The sequence below is a fragment of the Mastigoproctus giganteus genome, chromosome 11 (assembly GCF_048544385.1).
Source record: "Mastigoproctus giganteus isolate SK-2022 chromosome 11, ASM4854438v1, whole genome shotgun sequence".
Classification (NCBI taxonomy): domain Eukaryota; kingdom Metazoa; phylum Arthropoda; class Arachnida; order Uropygi; family Thelyphonidae; genus Mastigoproctus; species Mastigoproctus giganteus.
The window spans coordinates 111689489-111711081 of record NC_143585.1 but is presented as its reverse complement, the minus strand read 5'-3'; the positions used below and the strand labels follow the sequence as shown (position 1 = coordinate 111711081).

At 36.6% G+C, this 21593-nt stretch overlaps 1 protein-coding gene across 1 annotated transcript in view; it reads left to right on the top strand.

Annotated features, from left to right (window-relative positions):
• The window catches only part of Tsp86D (Tetraspanin 86D), a 243034-nt gene that overhangs the window by 162233 nt on the left and 59208 nt on the right, over nt 1-21593 (top strand). Inside the window, exon 5 of the mRNA XM_090384541.1 lies at nt 17004-17051. Within this exon, the coding sequence (XP_090240667.1) occupies nt 17004-17051 (48 nt within the window). The remainder of the gene's footprint in view (nt 1-17003; nt 17052-21593) is intronic.

Sequence of the window (21593 nt, the reverse complement as noted above, 5' to 3'; positions counted from 1 at the left end):
TCACCCCTCTGTTCGTTCAAAATACCTGTCCAGCTGAGCCTTAAACTTATTTAGGCTATCAACCTCCACCACAAGGGATGGCAGTCTGTTCCACCAACCAACCACCCGCTGGCTAAAGGCAAATTTCCGCACGTCTATCCTACATCTGTCTTTCCTCAATTTGAATTTATGCCCTCTCAGGTGATTTTTCTGAGCTAGAGGAAGAATCCCATCAGCATTGAGCATGCTTAAACCATTCAAGGCTTTATACACCTCTATCAGATCACCTCGCTGGTGCCTAGTCTCCAGACACTTTAATTTGCAAAACTTAAGCCTTTCCTCGTAAGAGCACCCCTTTGTTCCATTCACTAATCTTGTTGCCCTTCTCTGTACTCGTTCCAGCAGCTCTACATCCTTCTTGAAATGAGGCCTCCAGACCTGTATACAGTACTCTAGGTGTGGCCTGACCATTGCCTTATTCAATGGAATAATCACCTCCTTATCCCTGCTGGAAAAATTCCTGTATATCATTGACAATACTCCATGAGCTACTCTTGCAGCCCGTCTGCACTGCTCAGAGAACTTCATATCTGCCTGCACAATCACCCCCAAGTCCCTTTCATTCTCTACCACTGTCAGTGTAGTACCACAGAGTTGATACGTTGCCCTGAGGTTGCTGTTTCCCATGTGTAGTACTTTACATTTGTCAATGTTAAACTTCATTTGCCACCTCTCAGCCCATCTGCTGAACCTTTCCAGATCCTGTTGCAGCAGTGTAGTGTCAGTAGTGTCCTTGACAACCCTGCCAACCTTTGTATCGTCTGCAAACTTGGACATTAAGCCCGATATACCATCATCAATATCATTTATAAATACAGAAAACAATAATGGACCCAACACTGAGCCCTGAGGGACTCCACTAATAACATCAGTCCACGATGAGCAGTGTCCATTGATTACCACTCTCTGTCTTCTCCCCCTCAACCACCCCTTTATCCATAGCAGCAATTTGCTTCCAATGTCACACTGCTCCAATTTGTGTAGCAGTCTTCCATGTGCAACAGTATCAAAAGCCTTTCTAAGATCCAAGTATATAATATCAAAGTTATTCCCTGCATCCAGTTCTTTTGTGACTGCATCATAGTATCCAATCAAGTTGGTCAGGCAAGACTTCCCCTTAACAAAACCATGCTGTGTCTGAGCTATAACTGAAGTCTTGTCTAAATGATCCTGCAGTGCTTCTTTAACCAGTGCCTCTATTAATTTTCCTGGAACAGAAGTTAAGCTCACAGGTCTATAGTTACTTGTGTCAGCCTTTGATCCTCCTTTGTGAATTGGGGTCACATTTGCACATTTCCAGTCTATGGGTACCTCCCCTGAGTCCAAGGAAGCTCTCATAATTATGGCTAAGGGTTTGCTTACTTCCTTTGCTGCCTCCTTTAATATAACTGGATAGATCCCATCCACCCCGGGTGCCTTTCTTGTGTTTATCTTCAACAGTTTCTCCCCCACTTTACTCCCAGTTATTTCAAGATTCTGTAGCTTACTGCTAGAGTTGAATACACCTCTGGCATTCCCCTTGCTGAATAACTCCTCATGTGTGAATGTCGCTGCAAAATATTCATTTAGTTTGTTAGCTACCTGAGCAGGATCATCAACAGTTGACCCATCAATATCAAGTGGACCAATCTGATTCATCCCCTTCCTTCTAGAGTTTACATAAGTAAAGAACTCTTTGCTGTTTTACTTTGCATCCCTTGCCAAGGATTTCTCGTAATCTGCCTTCGCCTGCCTAACCTCCTTTGTAACTTGGTTGCATATCAACTTGTATCTATCATAGGCTTCTGTGTCATGTGTTAATTTGTAAGTATCCCATGCATTTTTCTTCTCTGCCATATGCCTCATTAGTTCATCTGACATCCATTTTGGCCTAAACCTTGAACAATATTTCTTAGTTGGTATGTAAAGCCTAGTAGCTTCCAAGATATGTTCTTTGAATGCTTCCCATTTTGCATTTGCTGTTGGTAACATCATCAGTTGGTCCCACTGTATAGAATTTAAATACTGTCTCAGTCCATCGTAGTCGCCTTTACGGAAGCAATAACCCTTCCCTTTACCCCTAATGGTAGTTACCTCTTTCAGTAAATCCCACTTCAGCACACTGTGATCACTGCCACCTAGTGGTTCATTTATCTGCAGATTCTTAATGCATGAAGAATCACTGCTGATAATCAAATCAAGAGTATTACTCCCTCTAGTTGCCTCCCGAACATGCTGATGTAGAAAACAATCATCCAATAAATCCACAAAAGCCCTGCTAGTGTGTGAGTAACCAGCCCCCAAATTCCAGTCAATATCTGGGAAATTAAAATCTCCCATTATAAGACTCTCTGATTTACTGGCCCACTCTATTTCCCTGTACAGTTCCTTATTATACTCATCAGAGTCATTAGGCCTATAGCACACTCCTACTCTCAATTTTGATCTCCCAATGCTTATGTCACACCAAACTGACTCAACACTGCACTGTCCAGCGATGTCGACTGGCTTCACTTCCTTGGTTTTTATGTGTTTCTTAACTAATAGCATAACCCCTCCCCCCTTCCTATCCTTCCTGTAGACGTTGTACTCCCCAAATTGCAGTTCTGCATCCCTTATATCTGTGTGACACCACGTCTCTGATATCCCAACAATATCTGCCTTTGATGTTTTGAGCAATACCTCAAATTCATCAAATTTATTTACTAAACTCCTAGCATTGGTGTACACGCAAGTATACCTGCACCTGTTTCTATTCTTAGCTACCCTAACACAACCCATGTGTTTATTTGTACCGCAATGGCTCCCAGCAGTCTCTGAAATACCATGCATCTTGTTTTTCAGGCTTCTGCTCATTCTAATAGAAGCAGTGCAAGAATCTCTTTCACCTCTGCCAGTGGCTACTGTCAATCTATTGGTCTTTGTCTCCCCCCCAAGCTAGCAGTTTTCCGACCCACCTAACACTGCCTCGATAGCATCAGCAAATATTCTTGCACCCTTTCTATTTAAGTGTATCCCATCCCTGTAGAAGCAATCTCTCCTGTTAACAAGTACAGTCCAGGCTGAAAAAAATTCTACCCCTTGAGCCTTGCACAATCTTTCCAGGGCCGAATTGATCGACAAGGCTCTCATCATATACTCCCTCCTATCGTGTCTGGGCAGAATTGCAGACACTTTCAAATTCAACCCTAATTCTCGGCTTTTGTTCAACAGTGACCTGTACTTGTTAAGTAATTCTGCCGGTCTCCTACTCTTAATATTATTAGTGCCAACGTGTACAACTATATCACCTTTTGTGCCCTTAAAAGATGATATTCGCTCTACAACGTAATCAACCTTTGCCCCTGGCAGACATACCCTGGTCCTGTTCCACCTATCTTTTTTACAAAGCATGTTCCCCGTTTCCCTGACAATAGAGTCACCAACAACTACTAGTTCCTTCGGGACCAGCGCATTCTGCCTTGGGGGTTGTCTCTGTGTCACGCGATGCCCAAGTGCAAGCTCTGGCGTTGATGTGGGCAGCTGAGAGCTTGATGGGCCCCTCAATTTAGTTTCTTCGAGGGCATCCACCCTGTCCTTCAAGCTCTCATATAGGCCCACAAGAATGCCGAGTTGTTGCCTGATATCGATACACTCCTTGCATCGCGCACACACAAAGACATCCCCCTTGGCAGTATCATGTCCCGTACCCGATTGCTCTGCAAACATCAAGCAAACAGTGCATTTTATAAGGCTGTGAGTCAGAGGACAACTGCCCCCCTCAGTTCTGCTCTGAGCCACAGCGCTTCCATTAGCTTGAGCCTTTTGCTTTGCTGCTCTGGTCTGAGTCATGATTCTATTAATTTATTAATTAATTATAATTAATTATGTTAATAGACAATGGAGATGTCTATTAACAGCACCCACTCCAGAAAGCATCCAATAATGTTCATGATGTGATGGAGGATCAGTGAGTAACTATTAAAAAAATAGTAGGATTACACAGTTGAACAGATGTCAAATGAATTAGGTATGACAAAGATTTCTGTATAATGGGTACCCTGCCTTGACTTCTAATCTCTGATTGGAAGTCAAGGAAGGGGACTTGTGAAGAAAACATGCCTTCAATGCAATCAGAATCAAAAACTGCAGTGGAAACAATGGAAGCATGCTGATTCACTACCTTCAAAGAAGGACAGGTTAGTCACACTTGCAGTCAAGGTCATGGCATCTCTGTTCTGTGATTCAAAAGGGCTAATAATGTTAGATTATCAGATTATCTTCCAGAGGTACAAACAACAAATGGACAATGCTATATTGACTTATTACATGATGTAATTAAGTCAGAGGCCTGCTGACTAAAGGTTTTTGTTTCGAGCATAATTCAACTGTTCACAGTTGAATTATGCTCGAAACAATATTATAATGTTATAATGTTGCTGTTATAATGTTGCAGTTCGTCAGGCCAGCTCTGAATTGTTGCCCCACCTACCATACTTGTCAGGTGTAGAATAGGAGGAGATTATCTTGTCTCCTCCTGTTCTTGAAACTAAAAACAAACTTGTCTGGAAAGAAATTTAAGTCAGATGATGAGGTGATAGTACAAGCACACTCCTATTTTTTTCAGGACCTTTAAGAAAACAATTACAAAATTGGGATCAAGAATTTGGAGCATTGCTGGGAAAAGTATATTAGGTTACAGGGAGACTACATTTAAAAACAGTGTAAGTCAATGTCAGATAATAATTCCTGTGCTAGGCTAGAAACTTATAAAACAATTTTTTTACTTGAGGTTTCTCAGAGTGCAACTTCCTGGCCATCACTAATGTGGATAGTAATGTAATTTCCCATCCATGTTAGCAAAGTCCCTGAAAACCAGTTTCTAGAGTGGTTATTAGAGCCAAAATTGATAGACATTTACCTGTGACTTAATGGAAATGCTTTCTAGACAAACTGTAAAATTCAAACGTAAATATATGCTGATATTGTGCTCTATCTTTGCCACCCTTCACAAAGGCACGATAGACTCTGACACTGATGAACCGCAATTTTTGTGCATTTATGCAACATGTGCAACATTGCAGTCAGTAAACGAGCGCTGTAAAAAGAAAGGCATGTGAAATGAACAGTTGTTTGATAGTAGCATATTGATTGAACCATGCTATTTCCATTATTGCTGGGATTTCGCTTAGCGTCATGCCCTATCTAGAGAGTGCTATAAAAGCTGTATACTTGGTTCACAGTGAAGTAAACAAAGAACGTATGAAAATTTTAATCTAATGTAGTACTTTCCACAAGAAGAAAAGATAAAAATTTTTGAAGATTATGCTTGCTGAATTTTAATTCTTTAATTTGTGAAAAACAAACCATTCTTAGTACTGATAAAATGGTGTCAAAAGTGTTTTCCTATAAATTTTTATTCTAAAAGGTTGTTATAATGGATCCATAGCCTGGGATATCAGAACTTGAAAGGAACAGGAATGGAGTGTCTTGAAGCTGATAACATTGAATCAGCTCTTCTTAATATGTTATCTGATACTGAAATATAATTCAAGTGATGCAGATTCTGAATCTTGTTCAGATTCATCTGTTGATGTTAGAATGCTACAAACAACAGATGCCTGTGTTACTTGGAGTGATGATTCTACACAGATGCAATCCCTTTTATTTTACTAAAAAGCAGTGCCTACTTGTTTACCCAAGAGAAGTATCCCAAGGCACATAGAAAGGACCCTTTCTGTGTGCCTTGTATAAGCAGCAGCAAACATATTAAACTGGAAGTTTAATATGTTTTGCTGTGTGTGTTTTAGACAAATGTAATGTTCAGTCACTTAATTAATCTTGTCTGATTCTTTACTTTTCTCTTTGGTTATGTTTTGGTAGTTTATACCATACTATAAAAAGTCCTTTATTAGTATAGTTTGTTTAGTATTATTATTAGTTTTAGTATATTTTGAAGTATAGTAATTTTGAAACAGTTACTACATTTCCATTTTTAAAAATATAAAGTTTTTAATCTAAAATTTTTAAAACCTAGAATTATTATTTTTAATAATAATTTAGAGGCTACTTAGGAGACAAGCTATAACATGGAGAGAATATTTCTGTTTATTTTGTTCTTTAATAAATCAAAATCAAAAAACTTTTTATAAATTTAGCCTGTATCTATTTCACACCTATATCTATGTATTTCACACTTTATTACCTTATGGTTTTTTATTCACATCATTCTATCCATTTTGTTATACATATATTTTTTTTTTACATTTGTAATGTATAAGCAGTAATGTGAACTCTTGTAATTTTGTGCGCTTAACAGTTTTATAAACTGAAAAATGGAGGGACTAATACTTTCATGTTTATATTTTGTTTCTTCCTTTCTTTAATTTTTTTTTCATTTTCAGCAGATTAATATTTTTATTTAATTAGAAATAACATCATAAAAAACATTTTTTAAATAAAAAAATTTTTTGTTAAAAATAATTTTAAAATAATTTATACAGTCCATTACTAAAAGGATTGCTAAAATTTTTTAAATTGTAAATAATGTATCAAAAGCATATTTTAAATGTTTAAAATTTTTTATTAAAATATAAATTAATATTTTAATAATTATCATTAAAAATAATAATTATTTAGTCCAAATACTTAAAAGGTCAAATATTAGTATATATGACCTTTATTCAATATAACAAAAAAAGAAAAGAAAAGTTTTTTCTGAAATAAAAATTAAAGCTGAACACTGTTAGGTGTAGTACAGTTTTTCTTAGATGAGGGCATGATGAGTTAAAGAATATTAGTAGTAACAAAATGATGAAGGAAGCAAACTTACACAGCATCAGGCTCAAAAACACTTCCATAATACCAGTTGGAAGTTTGGAATCAATCACTGTATAGCTAAAAGCAAGTTTTTGCACATAATAATAATAATATTTTTTATTAACATAAATTTTATACATTAGTGATTCCTTACACAGAAAGCCAGAGTAATCTTACAATTTCTTGTTTATACAAGTGATTTTGTTTTATAAAAAAAAAATAATAATAATAATAATAATAACTAAATAATAATTAATAGATCAAAGCAAAGATGATAATCAAAATGTAAAAATGAAGTAATTACAGCGAAAAAGGACTACAAATTACAGTGAAAAAAGGACTACAAGTTGAGCAGAATATGAAATGACATCGGTTAACTAACTAAGATCGGCACTTACATAAATGTCCTTTACAAACAGCAAGATAGGACAAGATGCCATTACGATATGCCTTGTCTATAGTCCACAGGTCGATGTTGAGAGTGTCCAGAGTCACATTAGGGAAGTGTCTCTTGAAATTCTGTAACTGTTGGAGCCTTGAGCACAAGGAGGGGGTACTACGGAGATGTGTGCCTGCAAACGCCAACCAACCGTGTTCCAGATGTTGATGTGATCCTGCTTAGCTGAGCACAGATGAAGGAATGATTTTATTTTTAGCACATGGGCGTATATTGCAGGTTGCAGCAGAGAGTAGATTTAGATGTTGTGTAGATCTGGTGTGACCACAAGTTTGCCCACTTCAGCACCCAGAATTCGAGGCCCCATAGTTTCCTGAAGCTGGTTGGTGGTGCCGCTGACCAAACTTCCAAGGCATAGGAGAGTACATTACAGAAGTAAGTTGCAAGGTATTTCTTGATTATTTGCTTATTGTACATTTTGCACAGATCAATTTTCATTCCCCAGAACACTCTCAGGGCTTTGGAATACTGAGCTTGGAATTGTTTTTTATAGGTGAGGTTGGCATCAAGGATTACTCCTAGGAATTTGACACTGTCTGTGGGAGGCAGAACATTTTCTGCCAATTCCGGAAGTAGAGAAGATGCAGTATCAGTAGAAGTCATCCGACTTGGCGTAAAGATGAGATAGTTTGACTTCTCTGGATTGACTGACAGGCCAAAAAATTTAGCATACTTACAGAATTTATTTAGATAGCTGTTTACAGATTCAGAGGCAGTTTGTCTTTCTTGTGAATCACCAACATGACGTTTGCATGGCAAGTAGCAAACAATATCATCAGCATACGATATTGCTGCAAATAACAAGGCTGAGAGAGAACCACCTTGTGGGATCCCTACTTCGATGCTTTTAGTGACTGTAATGCCATCGCCCTTGAAGTGAAGCATTCTCCTAGATAGCAAATTATTGAGGATCTCAAGCATATTTCCGGATATCCCGTAGAATCTCTCAAGTAAGGCAAGAAGGGGTGTTATTTGGACTGAGTCGAAAGCAGATTTCATGTCCAGAAAAATGGTGTGAAGATCTTCGTTGTCATTCCAGGCGCGAAGTATTTTCTGTGATAATGACTGTAGGCAGGTTACAGTAGATCTATTAGGCATGGCATAATGGATATGTTCTGGCCTATGCACAAAGATTGCGAGTGCTACATCATTATAGATGCACTTCTCAAGGCATTTCAGGAAGGGAGAGGCAATTGATATTGGCCTGAAGTCAACCGGTCTTTTCGCACGAGGCTTTTTCGCAACTGCCACGACTCTTATGATAACCAGCTTGAAGGCACCTGTGCAAATTTGAATACTTTGTTGTAGAGTTGAGTGAGCTCTTTGCTGATGAAATAAGAAGCAATTTTTAGACTAAAAAGAGGTATTGCGTCAATTCCTATGGTGGACTTGTCAGGTAGTGAATTTATTATTTTTATTAGTTGTTCTTCTGAAATTTCTGTATTACTAGAAGGTAAAGAAACGCTAAACGCTTCGTTCCAAGGATATGCTTTGGACACACGGTGATCTCGCTTAAAACGCAGCACATGCTCACACCATTCCTGGACATCTAAAGATAGAGGGGCGCAAGTATGACTTGTGGACCACACACGTTTTTCCCTGGATAGTCGTCCGTTCATGAAATTGTCAATAGCAAATTGTTTCCTCTTCTGGAAATCCATCCTTGCTTTGGAAAATTTGGCGTATGACTCTTGTGAAGGCGACTTCTTGTAAGAGGCATGGGCTACCCATTTTTCCCTAAATGCCTTGGTCAGGAGGTCATTCCACCATGGCTTTGAGTGGGGACTAAGGATGCAAGTTTTGAACATTGCAGACCTTGCAATGAATTCCATCCATCTTGAAAGCCAGTAGGCAGCCTCATTTATGTTAAGCTAAGCCAGTATGTTCCGTGGGTAAAGTTGGAAAAGGGTAGTAACTTTTCCAATGTTGATGTATTTTGGATTGTATACTCTCCTGACAGTGTTTGTAGTTTGTACTTGTGTACGTTCATCCTTAGGTGCCTGCAGAGATATCATTGCAGCAATCAGAACGTGATCGGACGGGAGGAAGTTCTCAGTTATGGTCAGGGTTTCCTTTACTAAACAGTTTGAGAAGATGTGCTGCAGGGTGGCATTGCCGTGTGAGGGAGGAACACGAATAAGACCAATGCCCATTTCCGACATGTTCAATGACAGAGTATCTAGGAGCTTCTTTGTGGCTGGCAGTGGAAGGTTAAAGTCTCCGAGGATGATGAGCTTTTGCCGATGATTGATCGTGGATGACAGCCATGCTGTCAGATTAAGGACAGAATTCTCAGAAACTGGTGGAGGGAAATAAACAGCACACACAGAGATCGACAAACCAGCAATTCAGTAGATTCCAAGAACAGCTCCTATGTCACCTCCTGGATAAGTGGATGCCTTAATCAGGGGGAGTGAACTCCTTTGACAGATTGCTACACCACCACCTCATCTCCCAATTCTATTAGCAGCCAGCGTGTGATAGCCAAGATTTGAGGTGAAGGCAGCAATTTCCATTTCATCTCTGAGCCAGATTTCAGTCAGAATGACGAAGTCGTACTCTGCACAGGAAAGCAAATCAAGTAGGCCATCTAGTTTGTTTTTGACACTCCTGATGTTTTGTAGGAAACATCGAATTTTTACTTCGACAGAAGGTTGTACTATAATGAGATTACTCTTGGAACAGTATTTGCTTTTCACATAATGATCTGAAATCTTGTCCCGGGATCAATGTCATGTTCGATGTGCCCTCTTACTGGATATTCTAACTAGTGCGACCGGTCCTGGCACCTCCGTAGCCAGGTGGGAAGGAGCAGCAGTGCGCAGCACACGTTTCTTGATTAGACCGGGGTTCGAGCCCGTCACCACCAAATACGGAGGATGCAGAAAGGTCAAGGAATGACCACTGCATATCCCGGAGCAATATGGCCTTAGTTGCTAATGCTCCTAAAAAACCAACCAACCAAAGCGACCGGTCCGATGTCATCTCCACATTAGACATCCATAATTTGCACCTGCTCTCGGATATAATTTGGGAGACTCCGCTAGAGAGGACAGGTAGCTTTGCTGGTGTAGTTATGCATTGTTGTGGAATGGGGTTCGGGCTTGATAAGTTCTTGGTCTTTGGTGTCCCATAGTATGGCATTACCAACAGACCTCTGGGCCAGTATTCGGCATTGAGGTATTGTTGGTAATTAGGCCCATCAATCTGAATCCTAAAGGAAGCATAAGACGAATGCTTGGTATTGATTTTGAAAGGCTTACCGGGTATGCTTAGTTCCATCAATAGTGCCTGAATTTCTTCAACTTTTGTCAACAGATTCAGCCTACTAATGAAGATATTTGCATGAGTATTGTTGGTGGCTTGGCGATCTCGTATTCTGAGGCTAGTATTAATTACTCTCGTGCCAATCAAGGTGGTTTTGCTGTTTCTGGAATACCGTTGGCATGGGGATGCTTGCGTCAGTTGAGGTCCGGGCATCTGGCCTTGCTGTGTGCTCCATTCGTGCCTGAAATGTCAGAGTTCGGTTTTGTTGATTTTAGCATGGCGCTATAGGCGCTGTCTTTAGAGAGTGTAACTGTATCCATTTCGGGTAGTAGCGATGACTCAGGTGTGGGAGGTGGGCGTTCCAGTGGGCTAGGACAAAGGAGCCTAGCGTTCATGGGCAAGAGACCTTGTAGTAGGCTCAAGGACTTTCGTTGATAATCTTCAAGCTGGCTCAGACGCTCGCTTAGCGAGCTATTTTCTGAATACAGTTTTCTTAGAATGCCTTCAATAGTTTCAAGTTTCTCAGTGTTACACCCGCAAAAAGTGCAGCTGACTTGAGCCTGTGATTCCGTTTGAGAACAATTATCAGTAACCCCAGGCAAAAACTTGCTGTTCGTAGCCGGTTCACTGAGAGTGGAATTGATATGTGTGGTGACGTCATTAACAACATTCAGCATTCTAGAGGGAGAGACTGTGGGGGAGGGAGGCAAGTGCACTAAGGGAGCAGCCAATATGTCAGCTGTATCTGATGAATCCCTATTTTGCTTGCTGCAGAATGCACAAATCTATTTTGATTTCCTAAGTTGCGTAGTCCATTTTAGATTTTTAATGCCACTACAAAAATTGCAAAAAAGAAGCTGGCATGATGATAATGATGAACATTTTATTAGGCAGTCGGAAAGTTTTTCGCAGCTCGAGCAGGGTTGCATATTTTTCAACGGCATTGTACCCAAAATTCACTAAACACTACAGGGAGAGATATGGCAAGGTTGCTGACAAAGTAAAAGCAGAGTACTTACTGACCAAGGAATGTTCCTTCAGGCTAGGATTAAGTAGGGTGGTGAAGAGCTGACTGCTTACTTTTCGCAGTATGTGGGCTCCAACGGGTAAATGAATACACACTGTACTCACAATGGCGAACAACAAGGTCTGATTCAACTTTAGCAATTCAGCCAGGAAATCCAAAATTACTGGACGAAATAGTGGCAAAAAGCACTTCGATACTCACTCCTCACGAACTGTGAATATAGATCTAAGACATTAGATGAAAATTAAGATGGTTACACTAGTTTAAGAAACTAAAACAATTGAAGTAAGCGGAGCGTGTCTGTTGTGTAGCCAACTTTTCCAATTATCTTGCTGCAGAATAAGTTAAGCTGAAAAGGCAAATTATGAGAAATATCTGTGTAATGGACAAGAATTTTTTCCCATGTGTAAATACAAAGAAGAGAACAGATAAGATTGGATGCATATGTAATTTCTATTTTTTTATCACAATCTGTAGTCTTATGAATAAAATGGATTCATTAGTTGATTTTTTTTTTTTGTGTATTAAAGTATGTTTTATATATATTTGAAGTGGTTTACAAGGTTGATTATCTCATTGAAGGATATTAGAAGTCAACAATTTCGATGTCAAGAAGTTTAGAGATGGTATCTCTGCTTGTTCTCAAAACTTATGTTCCAGAGCCTGTTCCTGTTTTGTTGCCCTTCTTACACTCTTATTCTGCTGGTGGATTTCCTTCTACACGGAAATTTTCTCATTCACGAAATTTCTAAAAGGAGTGAAAAATCATTGCCACCCTTTTTAGAAATTGTACCATTTAATTTACTTCAACTTGTTTCAAAGTAACAGAGAAATCAATCAACTGCGAATGCTTACACCATCATGAGACTAAAGTGAATAAAGATCAAATATGAATTCAATTTCCACAGATTATTTCACGGATTATTTTACTTGTCTTTGGACAAATGTGATTGGATAAACTTCATAAACCCAAGATAGCAAATATGGATTCCATCTCGATCAGTGACATACTGACTTAAGGATAGAGTATATCAAGGCAATATGTAGTCTTTGGCTCCACATGGCATGTTGCCAACATTTCCTATGACATGCTTTGGGCAACAGTTAAGTACACTATACATACAATATAATTGACTATCATGTTGAGCAGATTTATCTTCACTGTCTGTAGCTTCCTCATAAAAGGTAAAAACTAATACTATACTGTAACTTGAAGAAATAAATTGTGCTGTGTCTCTCATATAGACACGTTCTGCTTCTTATCACAGAAATGTTCAAGAATTCAGATCTAGAAGTATATGAAATTGATAATGTCAAGTAATACATAAAAAATATTAGAATTATACAAAATTTGATTTTTACAATTTAAAAAAAAAAACAACATTCTGATTTGATTTTTGACAATAATTTCACTTTTTTCCCCTCTCTTGTAATGCGCATGCTTTTAAAATTTACAGTTCATGTATTTGCAGGAACAATTACAGCCATACCATTTCTATAGTGTGTTCATGCATGCACATGCAAATTTCAAGGTCATTTCATGTAATGCATCCATCTGTGAACATGTAGTCTTAAAATCTTCAACTTCTGTCTTTTGTCTATGTTTTCAACTAATTTTAGACAGTTTATAATTTGTGGCATGGAAATAGTTTTTAAAATCTGAGAAGGAGATCACACATGTCAGCCATTGTTGTCCAATTTTAGCTTATAACTGCTAAAATGTTCAAGAATTCAGATCTAGAAGTATATGAAATTGATAATGTCAAGTAATACATAAAAAAAGATTAGAATTATACAAAATTTGATTTTTACAATTAAAAAAAAAAAAAAACATTGATTTGATTTTTGACAATAATTTCACTTTATTAACAAGAAACCAAGCCAAAACAAATTAATATTTAAATGTATTTTTCTTCAAAGTTTTCATTTTTGTGAATTTTCAAAATTTCATAAAGAAACTCATTCCAGAGATCCAGCGACTAACAGAAAACTTTGCTAGTCATGGCCCACACCCTTTCACAGAACTCACTCAGAAAAGTTTAATATATTTTTCTATTTTCATAACTAATAGAAAGTTAGAGAGAGAGTTAATGTTAATAACTGATGATAATAGCATCATTTTACCCCGGGGGCTCACATGTGGTGAGTATGGGCTTGGCACACCCAGGGTCCTGAGCTGGATATCATCATTCTTCTCTTTCTTGGTGATTCCCTTCTACTTTTGACTCTCTCTCTCTCTCTCAGGGTAACTTGGGAATTTTTTTTTTTTTTTTTTTTTCCTGGTGCAGCATAAGCCTCAGGCTTCCTTGCACCATATGGGTATTAATAATAATAATAATAATAATTGTTAACCCGGTGATGGTGGATTTATTTATTCCAAATAAATAAATAAATAAAATAAAACTTAAATTAAAATTACTGTTAGAGTTGTGTAAATACGAATTTTAATATTCCTTCAGCCTATTTTTGATTTTTAAGCCACACCCCTGATTTTGTTGGAACTTGAGAAGTATGGCAGTAAAAAAAGAGCAGATCTATGTATCAGGCATTCTGCATATATATGCCTGTGCACTGGTTCATTTAACAATATGCTTAAGTATTTGTTGAGAATGCCATGAGTTTGTAATAAAAATGAACATCGCATGCCAGAAAATTATTTCTGCATTGATTTATATTAATTTATATTTTTGGGTTACTAATTTTTTTGGTTTTGATTACATTTCCTGCATTGTTTCAGTTTGAAGTGTGTTAAGTTGGATTCTAATTTTCTGGTGAATAATAATTTGGATTACAAGCGTTTTGGTTGACATTGTTGTTAGTGGCTTTATATTCTGCACAGCTGATTGTATAAGTGGAATTCTTATTTTAAGTTTTATATCTTGTTTGCCATTTTTTTAGTGCATCTATCACAGCTTGGCACTCCAAATACAGCAGTTAGATATTCCACAGGATAGATAGGCCACTGATGTGATAACAAAATTTCTGACAAATTATTGTCTTTTTTTTTTTTTTTTTAGCTTTTTAGCTTATAGTGCTTTAAGCTAATAGTCCACAATGCTAAAAAATAAAATAAAATTGCAGTCTGGTTCACATACGTTATGTGCTTGATTGTGGAAATTCAATCAAGTGCAAGAAAGTGGTGGAAGCAAATCTGGATGGCTCTCAAATTCACCAAATTTTCAAAATAATTTTTAAAACAAAGTTATATTGAAAAACTTAAGACTTTTATTTTAAAAATTATTTTAAGACTTAAATATTTTTGCCCTGTATGCTTAAAAGATGTTCCACAGGATAGATATCTCTGTGTTCATTTATATGCTTATGAAGTTATGTAGCTGTTATGATGGTTTTTAATCCTGGTTTAATTTTAATTTATAAAAAATAATTAAAATTATGTATTATTTCTTTTTATATCCACTGTACTGTCAAGATAATAAATACATTAAGAAGTGGCCAATTTTAAATTATGTATGTTTATTCTGTACATTTTCATAATATCGTGGGATTGCACCAGCTGGTGTGACTTTGGGATGCACCAGCTGGTGGGTCAATATTAGTTATGTAAATGGTTGATTTTAATAATTAATAGTAATTGTTGAGTTGATATTAACTTATCAATGTTAAGTTAATATCAATTACAGTCCATTCCGGTTATTTGGAACACATCGGAACTAGTGCATTTTGGCCCGATTAAGTGGCTGCCCCAATTATCCGAAGTTTCACATAAATAGTTAAAAATACAATGTACCCCCCACTTTACAATTAGTTCACTGTACAATCAAATCGTGTTACGACGAACTCACCATAGTAAAGTACCGTTCACTATACAATGTGTAGTAAGCACTGGTCATTGTGATCACGTTTATGAATTGAATTTTAATTCTATTAAACAGCGATTCTAATTAGAGAAAATAGGAGGAATATTATCCACAGGCTATAAAAGTAAAGATATATTAAGCACAGATTTACCCTTTATTACCTTACAAATTAAAAAATTAAATGATATGTGAAAATCGGAAGAATATACATGATTATCGGAATAATTAATACATACTGTAATATGTACATACGAACTCGTTGACATTTCTGTTCACTGACATTTGTGGGTGGGGGTTAAAATTTAAAACAGTAAAAGGATAAACAATCAATAACAAAGAACACAGCACACACAAATTGCAAGTAACACGATACATGCAAGTGAGAACGGAGTAACAAGTTACAAAGCTTTAAAAATAGGAATGAAAAGAAGATCTGAAAATTAATTTTTTTATATGATTGAAGATTTCATGGAAGTGTAAACACATTTCACCATAATAACCCACAGAATTCCAGCTGTCGGTATTATCGCAAATTCAGTAAGATTGAGTTTACTGTCCATTTATGATAGATTTCACTAACAGAAAAGCCCAATAAACAGATGACTGCTAATTGTTTTATGGTTGTGACTTCTAGAATTTTGACTGAACCACGTGGTACCATTTGAGACATTAGTAGGGTAATCTCCAGTGCTGGAACCTCCCGCCCCGATTAAACGGCATGCTATCCCGATTAAGCGAAGTAAACCCAGGCTAGTTTCTCAATTGTCTTCTGTTTTTTAAATTCCCTTCAAATAAATGGCTGCCCAGATTAACCGGTGGCCCAAATAACTGGAATCCACTGTATTTGAAGGAATGATATCTTTTATTCCTTCAAACTTTCTTCTTATCTATATAGGTAACCTATTTTGATGAAAATAATGCTTAATAATATTGCTTTAACTAAGGAAAATGTCTGCTATTTTTAAGGGTTGAGGGGTCCCCATATGTAGAGGTTTCTACCTCTACATTCTTTTGAATGGAGAAGTAGAAACCCATGTATTCAAAAGAATGTTTTTATTAAGAGTTAAGATTATTCTCAAAACATTATGCTACATTTTCTATACTTGACAGTATGGATTGTAGCTCTTTTTTTTTGCATCTTTCATCAGCCGCTTATCCTCCTGATAAAATGCATATCATAACTTTGCACATTCTCTCTACCTTAAAGAGAATATTCATGGACACAAACGTACAAAAATTGGAATGGCTGGTACAGAATTCAGATTTTAATCCTATGAAACACCTGTGTGATAAATTGGCAAGTTAGGTGAGGACCAGACCAGAATGTCCCAAATTGGCAACTGAACTGGTCACTGTTCAGTTGCCAGCTGCAGTTGTTCATTAGTAGAAAGCCTACCGAGCAGGGTGGAGTGTGTCATAGGGACAAAAAATCACTGGGGCACATTATTGAAGTGAGTGGCAGTGATGTCACTGGGAAACTGTGTGGCCAGATACTTTTTTTGGAGGTAAGTGTGTGTAAATTAATTAAAAATGTAGTTACAGGCATATTTTTGATATGTAATTATATAATGAAATTTTTTAAATACATATTTCAAGAACTGTCAATTTTCTTTCATAGAGTGGCTTAATTAACATAATGTGTGGATACCAAATGCAGAATTCATCTGTAAGTACAGTTCATGTTTTGATTTAAACTAATAAATAATTAAAAATTCATAAGAGTTACCTCTATTTTTCTCCACAGGATTGCTTCTCTTCCAAACTCTCCTTGTTTATACATGATTTGAAATTTAAAAAGATTAAAATATACTACATTAAAATCAAATAAAAAAATTCATTTCTCTCTACGCTCATGAATGCCTAGACATCCCCAGGATCATAACTGAAGGCCCCAATCTGACCCCAGATCTATCCAATACACCTCACAACCTCGAGAAATTGAAAACATTGTATCAAAGTTTTTAAAATAAACGTCGTTAAAATTCACGAATGTACAAATATACAATAATAAATATTTAAAATTACTTTAAAATTCCTTTCCCTCCTAAAGGGACAAAACTTTTTGACTTGTTGTCGTGATCGTTTTAAATTTCAAACCATGTATAATAAACATGGAGCGTTTGGAAAAGAAGCAATCCTATGGAGAAAAATGGAGGTAACTTTTATGAATTTTTAATCAGATTTAGACATAGGACATACTGAGCCTTGATTGCTCTTGATTTATACAAACTAATAAATAATGAAGTAATGTGCAAAACAGATTGCTACAAAGTAGCAAGTATTTTGTTTACATTCAAAAATTGTTAGGAAAGAATGCATAAAATTTGGAATTTATTAAATTCTAAATTTAATAAATTAGAATATTTAAAATATTTCACTCAGATCTTGTTTTATTTTTATTATCCTTGTTTCTGTTTGAAATCCTGTATATCTTGCCAATTAATGATCATGCTTTGGATTGGTTAACAGCTAGGCTTTAGTTTCTTGCCTGTATACCATTAGCATTATTTGTAAAAGAATAAGAAAAGTTTACCTCAATATATACGTAGAACCTTCCGTATGATACTCTCCAGAAATTAAAACGAAAACAATTTTAAAAAAAATCGAAAATCTTGCATTACAGTAAGAAATAATTAACAATAATTAAAAATAAATTTTAACGCAATTAAAAATTAGGTAAAAAATTAATTTAACGAAAAAAATGCAAAACGATTTTCTCTCCTGAAGCTGACAATGCTTTTTGACTGTATGTCATGATCACAGGAATGAATATTACCAAATAGGGGTGAGCATGGAATTAAATGGGGATTATTTGTCTTCACGCATGTGAATAAAGGACCACGAGTTGAAGATTAAATATGGCTGGTGAACATTAACAGAATTCTCATGTAATTTAACTTCAACAGTTTCTGCAATTAATAGTCTCATATAATTACATTGGACACTTCAAGTATTTTGGCCTCATTAAACAAAAAAGTATGTTTTTCATTAACATCATGATAGACTAATTCTGACGCTGCTGAACGAGAAGCATGAACTGAGGCCACATGTTGATTAACACGAAAATTCAGAGGAAACTGCATAGAACCCTGATAAGATGAGTTGCAATCACCACAAGAAATGTTGTATACTAGGTCATTTATTTGTGTTGAGAATGAGGAAAGGACTGAGCAATTTTTCGGTATAGTGTGTAATTTCTGTATTGGCCTGGCTACAATTTTAAATTCGGTATCTTTAAAGAATCTGTTAAGTTGTTTGTGTCACTGTTTAACATATGGGACAGAAATAAAGTATTTTTTGATATTACCATTGTTGGTTGGTGTATTTTTTTGTATTCTATCCTTAGCTTGTACCCTAATTCTGTCTATTTTAGCAAATGGGTAACTCCTGTTTAAGAATCAGCTGGTTAATATTTGTATTTCTGAGCCCAGAGCAGATTCTGTCATTGAATATTTATAAGCATTGAGAAATTGATTAAAGATAATCGATCTTTTGTAGGTGAACGGGTGATAGCTGTTATAATGTAGAAGCATACTGGTGTTTGTAGGTTTACGATAGATGTTAAATCGGATTTTATTCGCATTCCGATTAAGCGTGAAATTTAGAAAATTTAATGACTTAGTATCCATATTCACCCTCTCCAGTATAAATTTGAGTCGAGAACGAATATTATTAAACGAATGTAAAATATCTTGGATAGTGCTACTATCGGTAATGACTAGAACATCGTCTAAATACCTCCCATAGTATGTGATACGGAGTAGAAAAGGCATCAAATGTATACGTTCAATTGTCGAGAGATAGATCTCTGATATTAGGCCGCTCAGACTTAATCCCATTGGCAAACCAAAAATTTGTTTGTATACTTTGTCTCGAAAGGCGATATAAAAAAGTAAAGTGCAGCCATTATCAACCCACTGCAGGATGGAAGCCTCCTCAGCAATTCATGCTGAGGGAAATGGACCATAATCTGCCACACTGGTCCAGTGCGGGTTGGCAGAGCGACCGTATTCAGCAGTCAGGGGCTTGAACCCCGGTCTACTCAAAGAGCGTGTGCTACTGCACTCCCGCTCCTGCCCACTCGGCTACGGATACAAGTGAAAAAATTTCCTCAATAGGAAGCTTCGTATAATTAATCGGTGTGGAGTTATTATTTAACATATCCCAAAGAATATCTAATGTGTATTCAACGTTTACATTCGTATATAATGAGGTAACATCTAGTGAGAATAAATTATCATTACCACCAAGTCTACAGTCCTTAAGGTTATTAAATAGTGTATCGTAGTTCTTAATCCCAAATTGTATCACCTGTCTAAAGGGTTTTATAATGTTATACAGTATACATGTGTGGCCAAGGAAGAAATGCCGAATTTCTGTAGGAAACAATAGACCGAATAGGAAAGCTGGTCCTTTGTAATTTTACCTGACCGAAAATTGCAGGAATATTGTATGTTCTGCCCTTCAATTCCTTTAACTGAGCCATAGTAATGTAGTTGTTTTTCGATACTTGGTTAACATTTTATTGTATTGATTGACCAAATTGGTAAATAATGCCAGGTCTACTTCAAAATAAGTGGAAGTATCTTATACAACTGACTCTAACTTATTAATGTAATCAGTTTTAATGAGTATTACCACTGTCTCCTTTGTCAGCTCTCTGAATAATAATGTCTTTATTTCCCGAAGTTCATGTAAAGCTGAACTATCATGTGTATTCAATTTAGGCAGTTGCATTTCTTTTATGTTATTCAACACCTGGTTAACTTGTTGAATAAATAAATTTTTTTGTGGAACATTATAAGGTCCAAATTCAATATCAATTACACACTGTTTTTTAGGTAGTTTTCGAGGTGGTAAATTGTAATTTAATCCTTTCAATAAAAGTGAAATCTGGTCCTGCGATAGCATATACGAGGAAAGATTTGAAACCTGTTGATATGTTAGTTCATTGAATGTTGCCCAACACTGTCACCCAGCAACTTGCCTCCAATGCCACACTGCTCCAAATTGAACAGCAGTCTTCCATGTGCAACAGTATCAAAAGCTTTCCTGAAATCCAAGTATATGATATCAAAATTATTTTTGGCATTCAGTTCCTTTGTGACCACATCATAGTATCCAATCAAATTGGTCAGACAAGACCTCTCTTTAACAAACACATGCTGTGTCTTAACTATTACTGCAGTTTTGTCTAGATGATCCTGCAATGCTTCTTTAATCAGTGATTCCATTATTTTCCCCCGAACACAAGTTAAACTAACAGGTCTATAGTTATTTGTGTCACCTTTTGAGCCCTCTTTGTGAATTGGTGATACATTTGCACACCTCCAGTCCATGTGGACCTCCCCTGAGTCCAAGGAAGTTCTCATAATTATAGCTAAGGGTTTGCTTACTTCCTTTGCTGCCTCCTTTCATATAACTGAATAAATCATGTCCACCCCAGGTGCCTTCCTTATGTTTAACTTCAACAATTTCTCCTCCACTTTGCTCTCAGTTATTACAAAATCACTTAGCACCCTGTTAGCATTTGATAAACTTCTGGCATTCCCTTGCTTGAATAAATTCTCGTGTCAATGTAGATGCAAAATACAAATGTACTCATTCAGTTTATCAGCTAACTGAGCATGATCATCAATAGTCAAACCATCTATGTAAAGTGGACCAATCTGATTCATCCTTTTCATTCTAGAGTTTACATAAGTAAAGAACTCTTTTCTGTTTTTTTATGTGTCCTTTGCCAAAGATTTCTTGTAATCTGCCTTTGCTTGCGTAACCTCCTTTGTGACTTGATTACAGGCTAGCTTATATCTGCCATAGGCTTCTGTGTCGCCTGATAATTTATATGCATCCCATGCATTTTTTTTCTCTGCCACGAGCTGCATTAATTCATCTGACATCCATTTAGGCCTAAACCTTGAACAGTATTTTTTATTTGGTATTAAAAGCCTAGTAGCCTCCAAAATTAAGTCTCTGAAGGATTCCCATTTAAAATTCACCATTGGTAACATTATCGGTTGATCCCACTGTACAGAATTTACAAACTCTCTGAGACCACTGTAGTCACCTTTACAAAAGCAAAAACCCTTCCACTTACCCCTGATGGCAGTTACATCTTTAAGTAAATCCCACTTCAGTACACTGTGATCGTTGCCACCTAGTGGTTCCTTTATCTGCAGATTCTTAATGCATGAAGAATTGCTGCTGA